The sequence below is a fragment of the Myxocyprinus asiaticus genome, chromosome 31 (assembly GCF_019703515.2).
Source record: "Myxocyprinus asiaticus isolate MX2 ecotype Aquarium Trade chromosome 31, UBuf_Myxa_2, whole genome shotgun sequence".
NCBI lineage: Eukaryota > Metazoa > Chordata > Actinopteri > Cypriniformes > Catostomidae > Myxocyprinus > Myxocyprinus asiaticus.
The window spans coordinates 25,759,564-25,779,316 of NC_059374.1; the positions used below are offsets into that span (position 1 = coordinate 25,759,564).

At 37.0% G+C, this 19,753-nt stretch overlaps 1 protein-coding gene across 1 annotated transcript in view; it reads left to right on the forward strand.

Moving 5' to 3' along the window:
* Positions 1–9,300: 9,300 nt before the first annotated feature.
* smtnl (smoothelin, like) overlaps positions 9,301–19,753 on the forward strand; it is a 29,830-nt gene continuing 19,377 nt past the window's right edge. The window contains exons 1-2 of the mRNA XM_051665925.1: positions 9,301–10,138; positions 10,300–10,934. Of these exons, the coding sequence (XP_051521885.1) occupies positions 10,446–10,934 (489 nt within the window). The 5' untranslated portion in view covers positions 9,301–10,138; positions 10,300–10,445. The remainder of the gene's footprint in view (positions 10,139–10,299; positions 10,935–19,753) is intronic.

Consider the following 19,753-nt stretch of genomic DNA (forward strand, 5'->3'; position numbering starts at 1 on the left):
AACCATCAAGGACCACAACAGCCAGAGTGGTTCAAACAGAAGAAAGTGGAAGTGGTTCGACCAAATGGACGCTATCTATGGCAATAGACCAGCGACAATGGGAGGGAGAGTGCCCTGGACTCTGCGTTGTTGGAGTCCACGATGGAGGATGGTACGTTTTGTTACGTTTACTCTATATTCTGCTTGAACCAGGCCAATTTAATTGTTACTTGTGTAAAATCACCATGCAACAACTGCTTTATGCAGCTCAATGAGCTAGTAGCTAACAGCTAGCGGTCGTGTTATTGTTTATGGTCAGTAATGTTTGTGTCGCGTTTAAGATGATGTCACGGCAGTAGAGGCAGCGCAACTATGACGATCAGCCTATAATCCCACCATGTTGAGGCGGCACTAAACTGCAGTGGAAAAGCAAGCTCAGAAAAGTAAAGCGAGCAGAGTCAAGTCGAGTTGAACCGTAACGTGCAGTGGAAAAGTGCCAATAGTAATAGACCTTCCATATATTTACATTTAGATATTTTCAACATTCAAGATATTAGAAACTCTCAACTAATTTTTTCTTCCATTTTGGACAGCTATTGCATATGCTGACATCAACCACTAATAGAACGAAGATGCTTTTCTTCTCTTAAGTGAGAAAGCAAAATGGCCATTCTCAGCATAGCTCATAAAACTCTCATCAGGACCTCCTGCACCAGGTCAAAGAAGCCCATCATTATGCCGTCCAAATCACTCCTGAGGAACGCCAGTACATAAGCTCATCACTCTCTGCATGGTGACACTAATGCCCATGATGATTTTGTCTGTGTTCCTGTGTTAAAGACTTAGTGGCCTCACATTCTAATGGTTAAAGGGAAAGGGATGATGTCATGCTGTATGAGGCTGCTGTAGGGCAGAGGAGCCTGGGGGGTTACAGCTGGGTTTCAGTACAGCAGTGCAGATTGCAGAAACAATACATGGATATGACATAAATGTGTTTTGGCTTGACTTGCCTCTATTACATCACTCTTACTTCCTAGAAAACCTGTGAGTGCTAAAGTATTAGTCTTGACATTGGCTACAGACTGAAAGTTCCTGCTTCTCAGGAAGGGGCTGCACCTCTTCAGGCAAGTTTTTTCATTTACAGTTTAAAAAAAAAAAATAAAAAATATATTATTCTTTTAGTGCGTTGGTACAAAATTGCACACAGTAAAAATTGTGCACACAAAAAATGAGACAAAATGTACAGTGGGGTCCAAAAATCTGAGACCACTAGTGAAACTGATTGTATTTGACATTCTTTTCTAATTAAGTAATGTTTACATTATATATTTATTAAATAACCAATTATTATCACCATAACAATTTAAGTGAAAAATTAATTATAAAAATTAACCTGAACATCCCAATCTCAGGAAAAGTCGTAATAATAGTACAAGTGATGAAATCATAAGAAATCGAGTTGGCTTGTTCAAAAACATTTGACTTTTATTCCCATAGAGAAAAATAAATGAACCAACAGATGAGATCACATTTTTTCCCCATTCTGATGGTTGATGTGAACATTAACTGAAGCTTATGACCCGTATCTTCTGACCCGTATAATTATTTTATGCAATACACTGCTGCCACATGATTGGCTGATTAGATAATCGCATGAATAAGTAGGTGTACAGGTGTTCCTAATGAAGTGCTCAGTGAGTGTATATAGTCATTTTTATTACAGAAATAAATATGGAATTAGTAATACAATTTAATAAAACGCCTGTATTGTGTAGATTTGAAATTCTGTTTGTTGATTGTTTTATCTAAAATTCGTACATCGTACAAGATTGCGAAATCATAAGATATTGTCCTACATGGTTCGTACCATATCTTACAATTTTGACAAGTTTTATGAATTGTTACTAATTGTCATTAAGACTGTCTTGCGACACCACAAAACCTGATGATCCATGTTATCCCAGCAAGAATTTTAAATGTTCCAGAGAGCATCTTGTGTGCTTCAATGGAAGCAAGGAAATTTGACCTTTTGTATAAGGGGACAACATGGTCAATGTCACAAATTTGCTTAAATTTGATAAGTGACTTCGAAATGCTGTAGTGTTGACTCTTTAAGATTTCTTTTATGTCATAACTGTTTATTTCCAAGCTTAAATGAAAGAAATCCCATATTTTCAATGTGGTCTAGATATTTGGTCCCCACTGTGGTTTGTGTATCCTGCTGAGCTGATAGAAGTTTTTGGTTTTCCAGCATGTTTTCATTGGATACTGTCAATTTCCCCATTGTTCTATTCGAATGTTGAGCAATGTGCTGCTTAGTTTATTTAATTTGGAAATGATATTGTGGTTTTGAGACTATCGTTAGAGAAATGAATATTAACAAACCTCAAACTTAACCCAAGTGTGATATTAAGGCGTCATGCCATGGTAATAATTACACTGCACTTGTTGTAGCAATAGTTTCTGTTTACCAACAAAGCCCACTTTAGACAAAGCTCATTTCATGGATGAGATGAGGATAGTATCACTTTCTCCAGTGCAAAAGATTTCCAAGTAGACCACTAGACCACTTTTGTACCGAAGATTAAGTTGATGGTGGGGTTTAAGTAAACTTCAGGGGGTAATTGTGTTGTGGTGAGTACTGATGTGGTATGCTGTAATCTCATATGATTCCTCACAGGCATGCTTATGCGTGTATGTATTTGAATGTGTGTGTGTGGTTTGATTGATAAAAGACGAGCCTTTATGAGTGTGCAAGCTGCAATTGAGCCCATTGAGCAGTGAAATTTGGTTCAGTCAGCCCATCCAGGCTGTTGAAGCACACTGGGAGTTGGGCTGTAATTATCCGGAGCCAGTCTTCTCAGGAGGTCGGCTGGGGTTTGGGGAATGTGTCCCCCTCCTCCACACCTCTTCAACTTTCTTTCCAATCTCTCTCTCCCAGCAAAAGGGCATTTTTTCAGTTGGAGTGCTCCATGCAAATCTGTATCCTCACAATGCCACACCAGCAAATATTAAGCGCTACTTATAGTAGTCAACACGTTAACATGCACTTTAAAAGTATGATTTCTTTCAGACTGAAAAAATAATTTGTCTTTTTAAAATCTCATGTAAACGCTTTAGTCTGAATGAAATCGTACCAGTCTGATTTTTGCAAAGTCGGACTAACAGACCTTATGCAATTGTAGCTCAGCTTTGTCCAGCATATACAGTATACACATTAATCGGACCACATTTGTGTCATGTATACTTGGACAGACATAAAGGCTGTATCTCGATTACGCAAAAACCAGCTGTAGCTCAATAAATACTGTGCATGTAAACGTTATGTATGTAATAACTTCACAGCAGCCACTCCGGACTTGCCACTCTCACTGATGTGTATAAGCTGGATCCATAAAAGATATGTAAAGATTTGTAGGTCCCCAAAGCTGTACATATGTAAAATAATTTACATTTTAGATGCTGTCATTACATTCATATTGTATGTTTCAATGTCTATCCAAACGTACAATAATGCATGTGCAAATGTAATTTACGAATATCTACAAATACAAATGAGATCCCCCTGGATGAGTAAATAAAATGTTACTCACCAGTTGGCCGGAAACATTTATGAACTCCAACATTACCTGGTTTGTCAAATTGTAAGAATGATAGTATTATCCTCGCTGATGTAAATAATGACATAAACAATTAAAATGAAACAGAAGGAAAACTTACAACTTGCTTGTCTTCTGATACCTTTTACCTCAGTGGAATATATACAGTCAGAAGTTTATCTGGAATGTATTTTTTTTTTTTTCTCTAGAAAACATTCACTTCTTGTGGCAACATATATGTGAAATATTCCTTCCTGAAATATTCAGCAGAACAAAAATATGAGGAATAAAATCACGATGTGTCTTAAAGGAATATTCCAGGTTTAATACAACAGCATTTGTGGCATAATGTTGATTACCACAACAAATTATTTCGACTTGTCCCTCCTTTTCTTTAAAAAAATAAAATAAAATAAAATTGGGGCCCTGGGTAGCTCAGCGAGAATTGACGCTGACTACCACCCCTGGAACGCGAGTTCGAATCCAGGGCGTGCTGAGTGACTCTAGCCAGGTTTCGTAAGCAACCAAATTGGCCCAGTTGCTAGGGAGGGTAAAGTCACATGGGGTAACCTCCTCGTGGTCGCTATTAGTGGTTCTCGTTCTCAATGGGGCGTGTGGTAAGTTGTGCGTGGATCTTTGAGGGTAGCATGGGTCTCCACATGCTGTGAGTCTCTGCGGTGTCATGCACAAAAAGCCACGTGATAAGATGCGTGGATTGACTGTCTCAGAAGCGGAGGCAACTGAGACTTGTCCTCCGCCACCCGGATTGAGGTGAGTAACTGTGCCACCACGAGGACCTAGTAAGCAGTGGGAATTGGGCATGCCAAATTAGGGAGAAAAGGGGATAAAAAAATAAAAAAATAAAAAAACCAAAAATGGAGGTTACAGTGAGGCACTTACAATGGAAGTAAATGGGGCCAATTATTGGAGGGTTTAAAGATGGAAAAGTGAAGCTCATAATTTTATAAAAGCATTTACATTAATTCTTCTGTAAAAACTCATGTATTGTTTAAGCTGTTAAGTTCTTTAAATCTTTAAATTTTTACAGTCGTTTTAGGGTTTGTAAACATTACATCATCATGGCAACGAAGTTGTAAAATTGGCTATTAACTTTCCACAGAAAAGGTTAGTAAGTGATTTTATCACACTAAAATCATATTAACACACATATCATGTCTTGTGGCTATACTTTTGAAAAAGTGAGTTTTTTAATGTTTATGGATTGCCCCCATTCACTTCCATTGTAAGAGCCTCACTGTAACCCAGATATTTGCTTTTTTTAAAGAAAAGGAGGGATGAGTCAAAAAGTTTTTTTTTTGGTAATCAATATTATGCCACAAGTGCTGTCGATTGAGCTTGACTTGTATTGAACCCGAAATATTCCTTTAGCATTTTTGTGAAAGGTGCAGTTTCACCAGTGATACTGCAAGTGACAATTGACCTGCGCTGTTTGTCACTAATATGCTTGGAAAAAACATTTCATAACATTGTCATAAGGCAAACATATGTTTTTTATAAAAATAAACTATACAAAATACAGTTTCATGGCTGTTAAGAAATATTTATGGCCGGTAAATTTTCTCAATTAACTTGCCATTGGGAAGTTGTGGCAGAAAGATAATTTTGGATCTGATGTGTAAGAATGAATGGTTTGCGTTAGCCTTAATGAAGCCTTTTTTGCTTCAGACACAATATAATCACATTTTAGCCATAACTCACATTCAGCTTGCCAGAAACTGCCTCTACTCAATGCCTCAGAGACAATGCCAAGAATATATATATAAAAAAAATAACTTTAAACCAGTTTTATTGTTCTCTCGTCTGCTTCGAAAGCTCTCCCTCTCTGTTACTTGGCACCATGTGTGCTTAATTAAATTGACTTTAAAGCGACGATGACATCATCAGCACCCTGTTATTCTTTTGGACGTGTTTGGACTTTAGGGTTCCCATGGAAACTCTGATGTAATGGCTATGCAAACCTGTTTTCAGGAAAATGGATGGAGTTTTGTTTTTTAGAAGGATCAGGGGTTTGTCAACAGCTATCTTGCAGATGAAAGCCAGACATGGGTTAGATCTTTCCTCAGGACACCAGAGCCCTTATTTCACTCAAACTGAGGACATTTTACTTTTGACTATGGTTTGACATTTTTCTCAATGTGAATGGGAGAAGTTTCAGTCAGTATGTCATCGTGGCTGGATGTGGTTAGGAAACCAATGTGTGCTCCAAAGCTTTAGCGGTTCAACAGGTGTATGTTAAAGTTTAGTGACGTAGAACTCATGATTTGCGGTTAACTCAGCTGCCCACTTTTACGTTTACTACATGTTTCCCAGCATTCCGCATTATCCGAATGAGAAAAGGCTGGTTATTTTGGAAGTCAACTAACAAACAGTTTATAAAAGATCAAAACATTTAACATAGTTGGTAATATTTTTCAGAGACAGAGAAAAAAAAAAGTCTCTTGTGTGTAATATCAGCCAAGGATAGTGTCCAACATAATTATTAGATTACTGGAAGTAAACAAACCAGTGATATTTATCTTTCAGTAATAAGCAGATGCCATTGTTTGCCTTAAGGTTGTTTGTCATGTCTGGCATAAATTTGTCACAATGGCTTTGTACATGAGTATTTTTCAAATCAGACAATATATTACTTGGTGAGTCATATCAGGATTGTATGACAGCTGTGGTTGCCTAACATGCAAAAATCCCTGGGGCTCAACAGCTCCATAGGAAATCAGTTAAAACTGTGTCATAGTTTTGTCTTGGTCACATCCTTCTCTCATCTCAGTGTTGCAATACCTGCACAAGTTATCACTATGACTGATCTCCTCTCAGATAAGAGGCCTTACATGAGCATGTGAGGTCTTGCACGGGTCCTACTCAGTGCTACTTCTCCGAAGAGCGTGTCTGATCCATTCCGCTCGGTTTACAGCGATCTCCTCTCCTGAAAATCGCAACCATCTCTCTCAGGAGCAGATAAGGGTGAAGGAAAAGAGATGCTGCCTGCATTAGATACCATAACAAACTGGCAGAGGGAAGTCCAGCATTATGCAGTTCCTGCTTGCGCCTGTTGCTGATCTTGAGACACATTTACTATCCAAGCTTGACGTGAAAGTCTGACATCATTGCAAGATGGAAATCATATTTGGAAGGGGGAAGGGGGAAGGGGAGGGAAAAAAACAGCTGCTCAGAGTCTGGTATTAAAGTGAACTGGCAGAGATTTCAAACAGACAGACTTCCCACTGCAAATAAACATTTTCTTAATTAGTATCTTTGTCTTGTTTTCCAGTAAAAATATCAAAAAATCCTTAAAGCTATGCTTGCATGAGAAACAAAATTTTGTAAGATACGAACTTTGCAGTGTTCAGTATATTTTGAAATTAATTACATTTTATTACCCCATTGGCAAATAGTTTTTTTTTCTTGCTTTAAGCATAAACCTAATTACACTTTGTTTACGTTTAAGACAGGGAAAAAACTATTTGGTAATAAAAATAAATGTGAATCAATATATATTTTCTAAAAACAAATCTTTATATATTTTTTTCAGTTTTGCTTCTCAAGTAAATGTATCTTGTTTTAAGAATTTTTAGATTTTTTTTTAAATTATTTTTATTTATTTTGTATTTTTATTTTACTGGAAAACAAGAGTAAAATACTGGTTAAGAATTTTTTATTTATTAATTTTTATATTTTTTTGTAGAGTGGGACATATTTTGAAGATTCTGAAGAGGCTCTTGAAATTCTTGTCTTGTTTTCCAGTAAAAAAATAAATAAATCTTAAAATAAGATATATTTACTCAAGAAGCAAACATGTTTTTGGAGAATATATTGAAACTGAAATTCAGTTACATTTATTTTACTTTCCCCATTGGCAAATCGTTTTTTAAAGCATAAACCTCACTACATTTGGTAAGATTTATGCTCAAAACAACTTACCGATGGGGTAAGAAAAAAATATCTATAAGGTCTTAAAATCTTATGTAAGTTTCTTGGAAAAGATAATTTTGTCTTGGAAAACAAGACAGATATACTGGTTAAGAATGGTTATCTTTTAGGGCATAGTATGAAATTCTGAAGAGGCTTTTTGAAGTTTCTCTGCTTTTCCTAGCAACTGATTTTTAGATCTGTCATTGGATCAAGATATCTTTTGGACAGCTCTGAAAGATTAATAGATAACCTGTTTCTCAGCATGGCACCTTCCTTTTTGGCTCATGTGTGTAATTTTCACACATTGACCTGTTATGTAAAGCTGATGAGCACATGTCCAATGTGTATGACGATAAATCACCTACACTCTCCCGTGGCTCCCAGTGTTTACAGTAAACAGTAGGCTGGAATGTAAAGTTATTTCAGTCCGTTGGCCTGGACTCATTGTAGGGGGTGTGCCACAGGCCGTTAGCGTCCAAGCCTCAGCACAATCTAGAGCCCCCCTGTACCTCATTATCTGATTAGGGCTGTTTGCCCTGCTGGGTTCTGGTGCAGCTCTGCTCTCATCCCTCCACCCACAAAGACAAACATAGACACAAACACAACACCCCACTTCCTAAAATCCATTATGTCCCACTTTTCTTCTAAACAGTAAACTGTTGAAATCCAATCAACAAACATCTTAAAGATCCACTGACTGATTGATCATGAGATAGTTATTTGAATTTGGAAATGATAAGACATTGACTTCTTTGAAAGTACAAAGAATAGTAGAATTCACCAGGGAATGACCTGAATTCTTTTTATCCACTTTTAAATGACTTCAGCCATTGTATTTAAATGCAATGGCAGGCTACACTGTAAAAAAAAAAAATGGACATGCAACCTAAAATTGTGCTTTATGTGGTAAATCTAAATTAATAAAATGTTTATTCAGATTAACAAATTTATTTAAAAGGGATAGTTCACCCCAAAATGAAAACTCTCTCATTATTTACTCACCCTCATGCCATCCCAGATGTGTATAACTTTCTTTCTTCTGCAGAACACAAACAAAGATTTTTAGAAGAATATCACTGTAGGTCCATACAATGCAAGTGAATGGCGAAAGAACACTGAAGCTCCAAAAATCACATAAAGGCAGCATAAAAGTAATCTATACAACTCCAGTGGTTAAATCTTTAGAAGCAATATAATAGGTGTGGGTGAGAAACAGATCAATATTTAAGTTCTTTTTTTTTCTTTCTATAAATCTCCACTTTCACCTTCACGTTCTTTCATATTTTGAAAGTGAAAGTAAATATTTATGGTTAAAAAAAAGGGACTTAAATAACTTTCTTAAGCAGAACACAAAAGATGTTTTTATAAATATCTTGGTCGATCTTTTCAAAACAATGGCAGGATATAGTGACTCACTTTAAAGCTTAAAAAGGGCCCAAAAGTAGGAAAGGAAAAGGACTTATTGTTCACAATGGAACTCAAAAAGAGAAATGTTGAAGAATGTACTGGTCGCTCTTTTACATGCAATTACAATGAATTGGCACCATAAAAGAATCCCAAAACTGAAACAGAGTTGTACATTATATTCCAAGTCTTCTGAAGTCATATGATAGCTTTTTGTGAGAAACATACTGAAATATAAGTTGTTATTCACTGAAAATATTGACATCAACCCAACAGTAGCTCTCCTTGGCGCATGCCAGAAGAAATTTGATATTAAATTCAGGTTTTGAATGACATATAAGAGTTACATTTTACAAGCCTGGTGAGTAAATGATGACAGAATTTAAATTTTTGTGTGAACTGTTTCTTTAAAGTGACTGAATTAACCTGCATATTGTCTCCCTAATTTGGCATGCCCATTTCCCACATTATAGTGACCATGAGGAGGTTAATCCAATGTGACTCTACCCACCCTAGCAACCAGGCCAATTGGTTGCTTAGGAAGCCTGGCTGGAGTCACTCAGCATGCCCTGGATTTGAACTTGTGACTCCAGGTGTGGTAGTCAGTGTCTTTACTTGCTGAGCTACGCAGGCCCCCCAACCTGTGTATGTTTTTAAGGTTCAGATCAGGTAGAAATAGCTCTATGTAAAGCTAAAAACGGCCTATTTTCACTTTTTATGGTGTAGACAGGCACTTTAAAACCTTTAGAGTGGAATCTTGTTTTTTCGTGACCCCAGCCACCCACATCACTCCAAAATTAGTGGAAGTGAGACAGTCAAAACAATAGACATGTCTGTTCCTCTCTGATGTAGGACAAGACAGCACTGGTGATACAGTGAGACAATCAGTGTGATCTGGATGAGCAGTTATCTGTCAGACAAAAGAGCGAGGAAAAGTGTGTGTGAGAGTGTGTGAGAGAGAGGGAGAGCAGACAGTGCACTGTGTTGTGAAAGTGAAGATTAACACAAATACAGTGGAAAGAAGGAGGGGGAGTTGGGATAAAATGGAGCAGGATCTCTCCTCCTCTTTTCTCATGTCCCCTCCCCCGGTCTGCAGGAGTAGTAGGAGGTTAGCATGACTGTGAGTGCTGTACTTTAAAACAGCACGGCGGGCAGAGCTTTCACACTCATTCACACAACTGGGAAATAACGCAGGACTCATCCTGAAACTCAGAGCAAAGTTACAGGTATGTTAACATACACACACTCTAACACTGTTAAAGAAAAGAAGGGCATCTACTTTCTCTTTTATATTAGTTTAGTTTTTTTAAAGGTTTTAAATTAAGTTGTTTGTTATTAATTGAGTAAGCCGGTGGAGCTTGTTGCTAACTAAGCTTTGCTTTAACAGATCTTTATGGTTGATCCCTGTGGATTCTATGGATCTGGGACTTTAAACAATATTAAAGATATACTATACAGGGATAACAACAGCTGTTGGACTCTGGATAAGGGAACATAGGGAGGAAGGTGGCAGTACCTGTACTCCAAGCAGAGATGGACGCAGGCCCATTGGCGTCAGTGCCCGAGGGCTCTCCAGAAGGGGAGACGGTGTGTGCCGCTTTAGCCCGCTACGAAACCACATTGCGGGATGCCGTACGTGAGATCCACGTGGACGTCAGTGCTTTCAAGCTTGGCATCGAACGGAGGCTAGAAGAGACCATTCATATGAGTGGACCACTGGGCCGAGCCGTGGCCCAACTGCAGCAGGAGAACCGGCAGCTCAGGGGCCAGTTAGAGGCCCTGACCCGACAGGTGGAGATGCTGACGGGGTCGGTGTGTGACAGAAGCGCCCTCCTCTCTGGAGAATCAGCACCACCACAGACCAATAGCAGCACCACAGGGCACCGGTCACCCCCTTCATTAAGCAGTGTGACGGCCCCCAGTGTGGCAGCTCTGACAGGTTCTGCCAGCGGCTCAGCCTCCAGCCCCACCACCACACGCTTCTCCAGCAGAGCAACCTTCTCCGTCACCAGCAAAACTAACGTAAGTAGACAAGATCAGGGATTTGGGATGTGTTTGTGAAATGTGAGAATGTGTGTTTTACACAGTAAAAAGTGGTAACATGCAGTTGTTACCTTTAAAAGTTATTTGTACTTAATGTAACCCTTAAAGGAATAGTTCAACCATATGTTCACCGTATGACTTTTTTCTTATGCACAGCATGAAGGATGTTAAGGATTTCAATACAATAGCAGTTGATAGTGACTCACTTTATAGCTTAAAAAAGTCCTCAAATGTATCATAAAAGTAGTTAATGTGACTTGTGCATTATATTCCAAGTCTTAAGAAAGCATGCGAAAGGTTTTGGTAAGAAACAACCTGAAATTTAAGTCATTTTTCAGTTAAAATCTTGATGTCCATTAAGTTTTCAAGTTTGTTAACCCTTAAATGCATGGGAATTTCACCAAACACTCTTACATATTTGAGTCTTTAGAGACTTGGCACTTATATCTATCACAAATGGATCTACAGAATGCCCAGATATTGTCAAATTTTCAAAATATTTTCAAGAAAATTAGAAAGTAATAGAATAAACTATATTTTTATGTTTTCTTTTTCATATATCAAAGAGGAAATGCAACAAATCTGGACAAATCTAGAGTAGGATTCATTACAGTCACACTGAAAAATACATTTTTATGGATGCAACTGGCTGTCAAAAACATACTGAGCTACACATAGCACATAAGATACACATAACCTACACATAAGTTTAATAAATATTTTTGCAGGCACTTATTGAGTCTAAATAGATTCACAACTTACATATTTTCAGTAGTACACCCAAATAACAATAGTCATATCATACTGTTCATGTGTTGTACTTGCTATAGTTTACTTCCATGTTGTTTCTTCATCAAATAGCAATGTAAAATGTAATTCAAGCCAGTCACTGAAACAACAGTGTCACCTTGAATAAGAAATAACATGTATAATATGTACACTATGTGTACACGCATATTGAATACTGATAATTTACCATTGTTGCACAGAAAATCAACGTGATATAGTAGTCATAATTCCTAATTTGTATGAATATAGTACTCATTTCTCTTGTAATAAACAAAGAAATAGATATCCTGTGATAGTAAACTTATATAGATAGGAAATAATCATAAAAATATCATTTTGGGTGCAATAAAAAAAAAAAAAAAAAAAAAAATGACACTTACATACCTAGGGTCTCCAATGACCCTACATGGAAAACTAAATATTTAGACATATAGAGGAGTCCAGAGCTAGAGCACATATACAGAATAATTGAATGTTTGTGTGATGGCAGAACATGTCTCAGGACTTTTGCTTTTGTTTGACAAATGTGGAATGACATTTAGAAAGTGAAAAATGTCACCAATACTTCTATTCATTTGCCTCCAAACTGCCATAGTCACACAGCTACAAGTACCACATTTTACTACATTTTATTTCAAATGGAAAATGTGTTCTAGTTTTGTTCAGAACTGCCCATAAATAAGTCCACATTTGTTCCTCCACCAATCTAATAAAAAACAAATTACCTCAAAATTTTCTTAAAATCCAGATGTTTCTTTTATATTTTAATTGATCAAATATCCATGAGGCAGTTTTAACAGACGTCATTCATTCAAAGCACATGTCTTATTTGATATCTATTTCAGAGTTTATAGTTCCCATATTTATACTGTAAATTCTACCAAGTAGGGGATATTTTAGGACATTTCCTTTTGGTGCTGTCATGACCAGTAATGGCTCTGTTCAGTAGTCAGATTGTTTAACTGCTCTATTTTGTTTGAGATTGTCTTGCTTTTCCCAAGTAGTACAACGTGTCAGTTTTAAGTCTTTAACAGCTGCTGCCTGTTGCAGAGTAAAACTCAAAGACACTAAAACTTGAAACTTCACGGTGTCATTACACCTATGTCTATTCTTAATGTCCACTAAAGCTATTCTATGAAGTACCAAAATACTTTCATTTGCATTTCATAAGGTCTTATTTGTGTGGCATATTTTAGATGATATGTTTGTAAAAAAACAAAAAAAACAAAAACAAAAACAAAAAAAGATTAGCTTAGATTTTTTTTTTCTTTTTTTTTTTTCAATTGTAAAATACTTTCTCTTATACACTGAAAAAAAAATATTCTTAATGTGGTAATATCTAAACGAACTGGTTTTATTCAAGTCAAAAATATTATTTAACATGTCTTACATTAGGTAAAAAAATTAACAAATTAAAAAATAAATACAAAAACACTTTTAAGGGTTAGGTCAGTTAGAAAGGAATACTCCAATACAATCCAGTTCGATACAAGTCAATAAACAGCATTTGTGGCATAATATTACCACAAAAAATACATTTGACTCATCCCTCCTTTAAAACAAAAAATTGAAATTCTGTTTATTTGAGCATCCCGGCTGGCTCGATACAGCAACACTGTCTCAACCAATGGTGTGTGTTTGGGGTGGGACTATTTGTTTTTGACCAATGGCGGACTGGGAAATGTTTGGGAAACCTGTTTGAAAACAATTATCTTTTTGCAGTTCCGTTTGGGGATGCTAGTGGTGCAGTGGTGTATACACTTTAGCTATAAATCAAAATCTTAGAAGCTGGGAGAGCAGTTGATTTTGGCTATGAGTGGAGTGTCAGTGGAAACAGAATGCAAGGCTGTTATCTTCTCTGCCACATCCACACCTGCCAACCACATAATGAGAGAGCTGCATTCCGGGCTTGTAAAACATACAGAGACTGTTGTGGCAGGTCTGTAGACCACTCCCTTTGCTTTGAGTCACAGCCTGAAGGACACAGTTACAAAAAGTCAGCAAAACTCCACGTGGGGATGTGTGCTAGCCTGTCTCCACGTGGCTATGCTATGAGCACCTGCAGATATCATGAGTATCAGTCTTTATCTCACACTCTTCCTTCTAACTCCATGTCTGTCTGAATCTGTCAGAGCCTTGTTGTACTTTCTGTTCCGGGTAACTAACAGTTGATCCTGCACTTTATCTCAGACTGCCGCCACTGTATCTGTGCCGGTTTTTGTTCTTGTCTCTCAAGCAACCTATCATTCTGACTCACACGAAAAGCTGTCTCCAGTCCTCATATCTTTAGGGATATTTACATTTGGTCACTTCAAGCATTTTTACTGTGCAGATAGCTATCGGATCATGAAAAGACCAAGTGTAAATACCATCCATGACACATTCAAGATGGACAGCGATTACGCATAGTAATCTGAAAAACACATACAAGACCCAGCCAAGTGTAATGCATGTGGTTGTCCAGGCCACATATGTAAACGTTACTCCTAGTTAAAGGGATAGTTCACCCCAAAATGAAAATTCTCTCATCATTTACTCACCCTCATACATGTATGAAATTTCTTTCTTCTGCTGAACACAAAAGAAGTTTTTTAGAAGAATATTTCAGCTCTGTAGGTCCATACAATGCAAGTGAATGGTGACCAGACCTTTGAAGCTCCAAAAAGCACATAAAGGCAGTAGGGTTGCTCCGATACCAAAATTTTGGCTTCGGTACGATACCAGCCCTGGTACCTCGGTATCGATACTAAATCGATACTATAATCAACAAATACAAAGCCTCAGATTTTTGATGAAATTACACAGAAAATGACGATTAAAAGAACTGCATAAAGTATTATAGATACAAATGATGCGTTTTCTGTTTTAAATTTTCTAGATTCCATGTTAAATGTTTTAATTAAATGTCATGATCAAATGGTGTTAATCAAATTTATACATACAGTTTAATCAAATAAAAATATAATACTTGTTTTGTTTTGTTTTTTACAAAAAATGTAAATTTTATTTTTGGTCAAATAAAATGTGGCACAACAGAGCTTCACAGTATTAATGAAAACATTAATGGAAAACAAAATCTGATTACCTGTGGCACAAGGCTACTTGCGTTTGTGATATTGCTTAAGGATAATAATAATAATAATAATAATAATACAACCATTTAATATTACATAATTGTTATTATGAATATTATTGCTACTTTTTGAATATTAAATTGTTATTCAGTAGTTATATTTTTCTGCCTTCAATTTCACGCATCCATTTGAATAGAGCGTTCATGTTAGCGGGACTTTTATTTTGACAGACCCTTGAGTTCTTCCTGTTTTTACGGGGTAGTTATATCAAGCTTACATTAATGTTGGGATAATCCTGTCACAACTCTTGAGCTGAAATCTCCGAGCTGCACCGGAGGAGTTCATTTAAGTGTTAACAGCCATTTAAACTCTAAACACATTCCATGAAAATTAAGCACCAGTAGTGCGCATGCGTGCGCCCGTGTGCATGTTTGTGTGAATCATAAAACAGAGCAGAGCGGCAGCTCTTGTTCATTTTGTAGGGTGCAGCACATGTGACTGTATATTATTTCATTAAATTACATCCTTCTGCTGTTGAATGATCGCACTTGTTCATATCCAGATGTTTTTTTATTTTATTTCCAAATTGTCATTGATTTCATCTCAGATTTGTCACATCTTATTTGCCAATGATAGCTTACTTTAATATTGTACCTAAATTAGCAACAAGATGATATCATACTGTTTACATTTTTTTGGTATTACGATGCTTTGTTAGTACCGGTAAACTGCACAACCCTAAAAGGCAGCATAAAAGTAATCCATCAAGTAATACCAAAAGGACTCCAGTGGTTTAATCAATGTCTTCAGAAGCGATCCAGTTGGTTCTGAGAGAACAAACCAAAATGCAACTCATTTTTCATTGTACATTTTGCCATTGCAGTCTAAAGGCACAATTATGATTTTCAAGCTTGATTACACTTCCTAGTGCTTGACGAATGCACAGAGCGCTAGATGGCGCTATAGGAAGTGTAATCGAGCTTGAATTCATGATCGCCAAGGAGACTGCTGTCAAGATGCTGTCAAAGTTATATTTTGGTCTGTTCTCACCCAAAACCAACTGGATCACTTAAGAAGACATTGATTAAACCATTGGAGTCTGATGGATTACTTTTATACTCACTTTATTTCTTTTTGAAGCTTCAAAGGACCAATCCCCATTCACTTGCATTGTATGGACCTACAGAGCTGATAAATTCTTCTAAGAATTTTTGTTTGTGTTCTGCAGAAGAAAGAAGTCATACACATCCAAGATGGCATGAGTGTGAGTAAATGATGAGATAATTTTTCATTTTTTGGTGAACTAACCCTTTAACAAAACTTCATATATCTTGCTGGAAACTAGTATGTCTTTTCAATAAGCAGATGCGCAAAGTGACGCAAATTAAATCAAACATTTGTATTGTGATGTTGGACACCTAGTCATCCTCGTTACAAGTAGTGAGTTCTATATTCTCCTGCTATATATTCTCCCACTACTGCTGAATCTGTTCTCTCTCCCATTTAGCTTGTTTTTATTTCTGTTTTTTAAATGTAACACTGTCAACAAAGAAAATGCAGAACATAACTTCTATTGCCTTTTGTACCTCAATTTGTACGTCCACTGTAGGTCGAAAGTTCCACTGCTGTAATCAAAATACTGGCATATCAACTGTTTTTAGTTTATAGTATGAGCCACATCATCTGCATCAAAATTTTGCTGCCAAACATTATTAGCATTACAGAAATTAAATGTTGTATTTGCATATAACGTGATATGCAAATATATAACCCTTTTTTGCTCTCTTTCTCTCTCAGTCACTCTACACTCAGCCTCTTTCACTACAGTTCGTAGTCTTGTGGTTTTTCCAAGTTTGTCTCAAACTGTGGTCCCCATTGCCCTGTTATCCCATTTTTCCCTCTTGTAGTGGGAACATCTTGTGTTCTTCTCCCCTTTCCGAGTTCAGGATGAGAGATCAGCAGAATGCCTTTGCTCTGCACCCTCTTTGTGCCATCTCCACAGAGGAGTCCTGCACCACTGTTGCCAATTACCGCAGAATTTCTGCGGTTTCAATGAGCCATTGTGTCAACATTCTGCCTCATTTGAAGTACACTGGGTGAGTCAGGATTTGAAGAATACCCAGGACACCCTCCTCCTCCCTTTCTCCACCGGGATTTGCTGTAGATGTAGAATGGCTAGGCCCCTATGGAGTCTCAAACTTGGCTCACAGCTTTGTTAGCGGAGAAAACAGGTGCTTGGATGGGAACCACACCTGTGGAATGGGTCCCGTCCCACCACACATTCACATTACATCATCTGCGCCCCAAACACAGGAAAGTTTCTTCCCTTCATTAACTGATTGGTGATGTGGATAAATTGTTTGAGGGTCAGTGGGTTATCTTCCATCCTAGTGTGCCTCAACATAGCGCTGCATTATAAATGTCAAACACTTTGACTCCCATTGGAGGACGTGTATGTGTGTGTGTGTGTGCGATTGTGTGTATTTGGCTGCAGGGCATGTTAGGGAGAGAGTGGAGATTGAGGTGGGAGAAAGATAAGATTTATATGGCTGTTATCTGTGGAAACTCTGTTAGAGCACACTCAGAATCTCAGTAAAAGATACAGACACATGCAGGCACCCACAGAGACACAAGAACACTTACATAACTATGATTACGTCGCTTGATTTTAAGTGATATTGTAAGTATTTTTTGAAGAATATAAACAACTTTTAAACTGGCAAAGAAACTTATATTCAGAGTTGTTTTGTCACCATGTTATGACATGTCTTTAAACATTTATACCTTCTATGACATGTTTATATACACTATACATGTGTATCTATGGCCTTTTTTCCTTTAATAACACTTGCCAAGCGTCAAATGCTGGAAAAAATGGCACTGGTGAGTAAATAAAATGTTATTCATGGTGTCTGCCTGCAAACTTTATTTGGAATTGCAACATAATACATGGTTTAAATCATTGTAAGAAGAAGAGTCACATCCTTGCTATGTAAGTGACATGCACGGTTCAAATCAAACCATCTACTTAAGAAAACTGTCTCAAAGTCTTCAGACAAATTGTACTTTTAGAAGAAATCTGGGATCTACAGGCCTAATCGTTTTTTCTTTTTTTTTCTTTCTTTCTTTCCTTCTCAGAACGGCATGTGGTGGCACATATGTGAAATATTCCTCACATTAAGCCATCAACATCTAAGTGAGCAACACAATGACCTGCACAGTTTGTCATTAATAAGCAAAGAAAAATAGCTAAATAATTTAATTGTCACAAGGACAAATATTACTGTAAAAAAATAGTTGAGTTAACTTAAAAAAAAAGTAAGGCAACCAGCTGCAAAGCATTTTTGAGTTTCCTCAACTTCAGGCAAATTAGCTGTACCAATTTAACAACTGAAGATGGATTATAAGTTCCATTAACTTAATACAATAAATTCAGCAAACTCAAAAATATCAGTGGTTTATTAAGTTCAGTATTTTTTTTTACTACAGCTGTCCATAACTTTTAATATTCTTGAGAATAATATAAAAACATTATTCTTTATTAAGCAGATCTACATTTCCTCATAAGATTATGTCAGTCCCACCAAGATACCAAATAGTTGGTCCAACTTAAAAGTTGGTGTAAATTACAATTACTTCAAACTTTTAGAAGTTAAGTCAACTTAATAACTAAAGAAACGTAATCAAAGTGAACACTTATCACCCTGATGGTGACAAAACACAACTTTTTACAACAAAACATAATTAAAAACAAGCATAGAGCTAAAACATCTACAGTATTAATTCAAAACAGATTATTTACTAATTATTATATCCTCATAAATTGGCATGCTTTGACAAAACACACTTAAAGGGTTCACCCAAGAATAAAAATTCAGTCATTGTTTACTCACCTCTGTGTTGTTATAACACCATATTACTTTATTTCTTCTTTTTAACACAAATGGAGAAATTGTGTAAAAAATAACATTGTTCTCAGTGAAGTCATACAATGGCAGTTTATGGTGACCACCTCTTCAAGCTTCGAAAAGACACAAAAGTATAATTCAGAAGTCTAATGAATTATTGTATGCAACTCAAGTCTTGTTCTGAAGGAATACGATAAGATTTGGTGAGAAACAAACCTAAATCGAATGTATTATTAAGTGAAACTCTTGACCGACCATCGATCTTTGCGCATTCATGAGTCTGCACGCGAGCTTTAGAGCTCCTTATACAAGAGCAACAGTAGTAACACTGCCGCTCGCGAGGTGGGGCATTTAAGTCAACAGTCCAAAATCAATCTGATAACATTATATTGAAGCCAGCATCTCACTTGCCAGTTAAAACTACTTGATTTTGGCTGAGAATGTTAAACCTACTGACTGTTTTCTGCTCCCTCTGCCTTTCTCTCTGGTTCTTTCACTTCACTTTCGGTAAGCGAAATCTCCAAAGAACTGTGGTCTCCTGTACTCTCTGTCTGACTGTAGCATCTGTGTGGGTGTGTGTGTGTAGCCACCTTCAGCCCCATCTCTCTGTTTGATTGAGGACTACGGTTCAAACAAATAAGGCTGGGCATAGAAATGCATTTATTTTTCGACTACAAACTCTTCAGACATGTTTTGTAAGTTCTGCTCTCTGGTTTGTGTGCAGCTATGTTGTGTTTTCTGTTATAAATTCAAGCACAAGGGATTGTGGGTATTGCCTTCACTATGCTTCTCCTTTTCTCCTTTCCAAGATTTTTCCATGACTTTAACAGATGTTTATGACTACTGGATAGCATCCTTAAAGACATGAGTCGAAACAGTTTTTTAATTCCCTGATATAATTCTGCCACAAATGGCCTCCTAAGGACTGATCATCAGTGATCAAACTGAGCATGCTCAGAAGCCTGTAAGTTCTACCTTCACCACCAAACTTGACATTGTATGTGTTCACTGTTTAAAAATGCAAGTT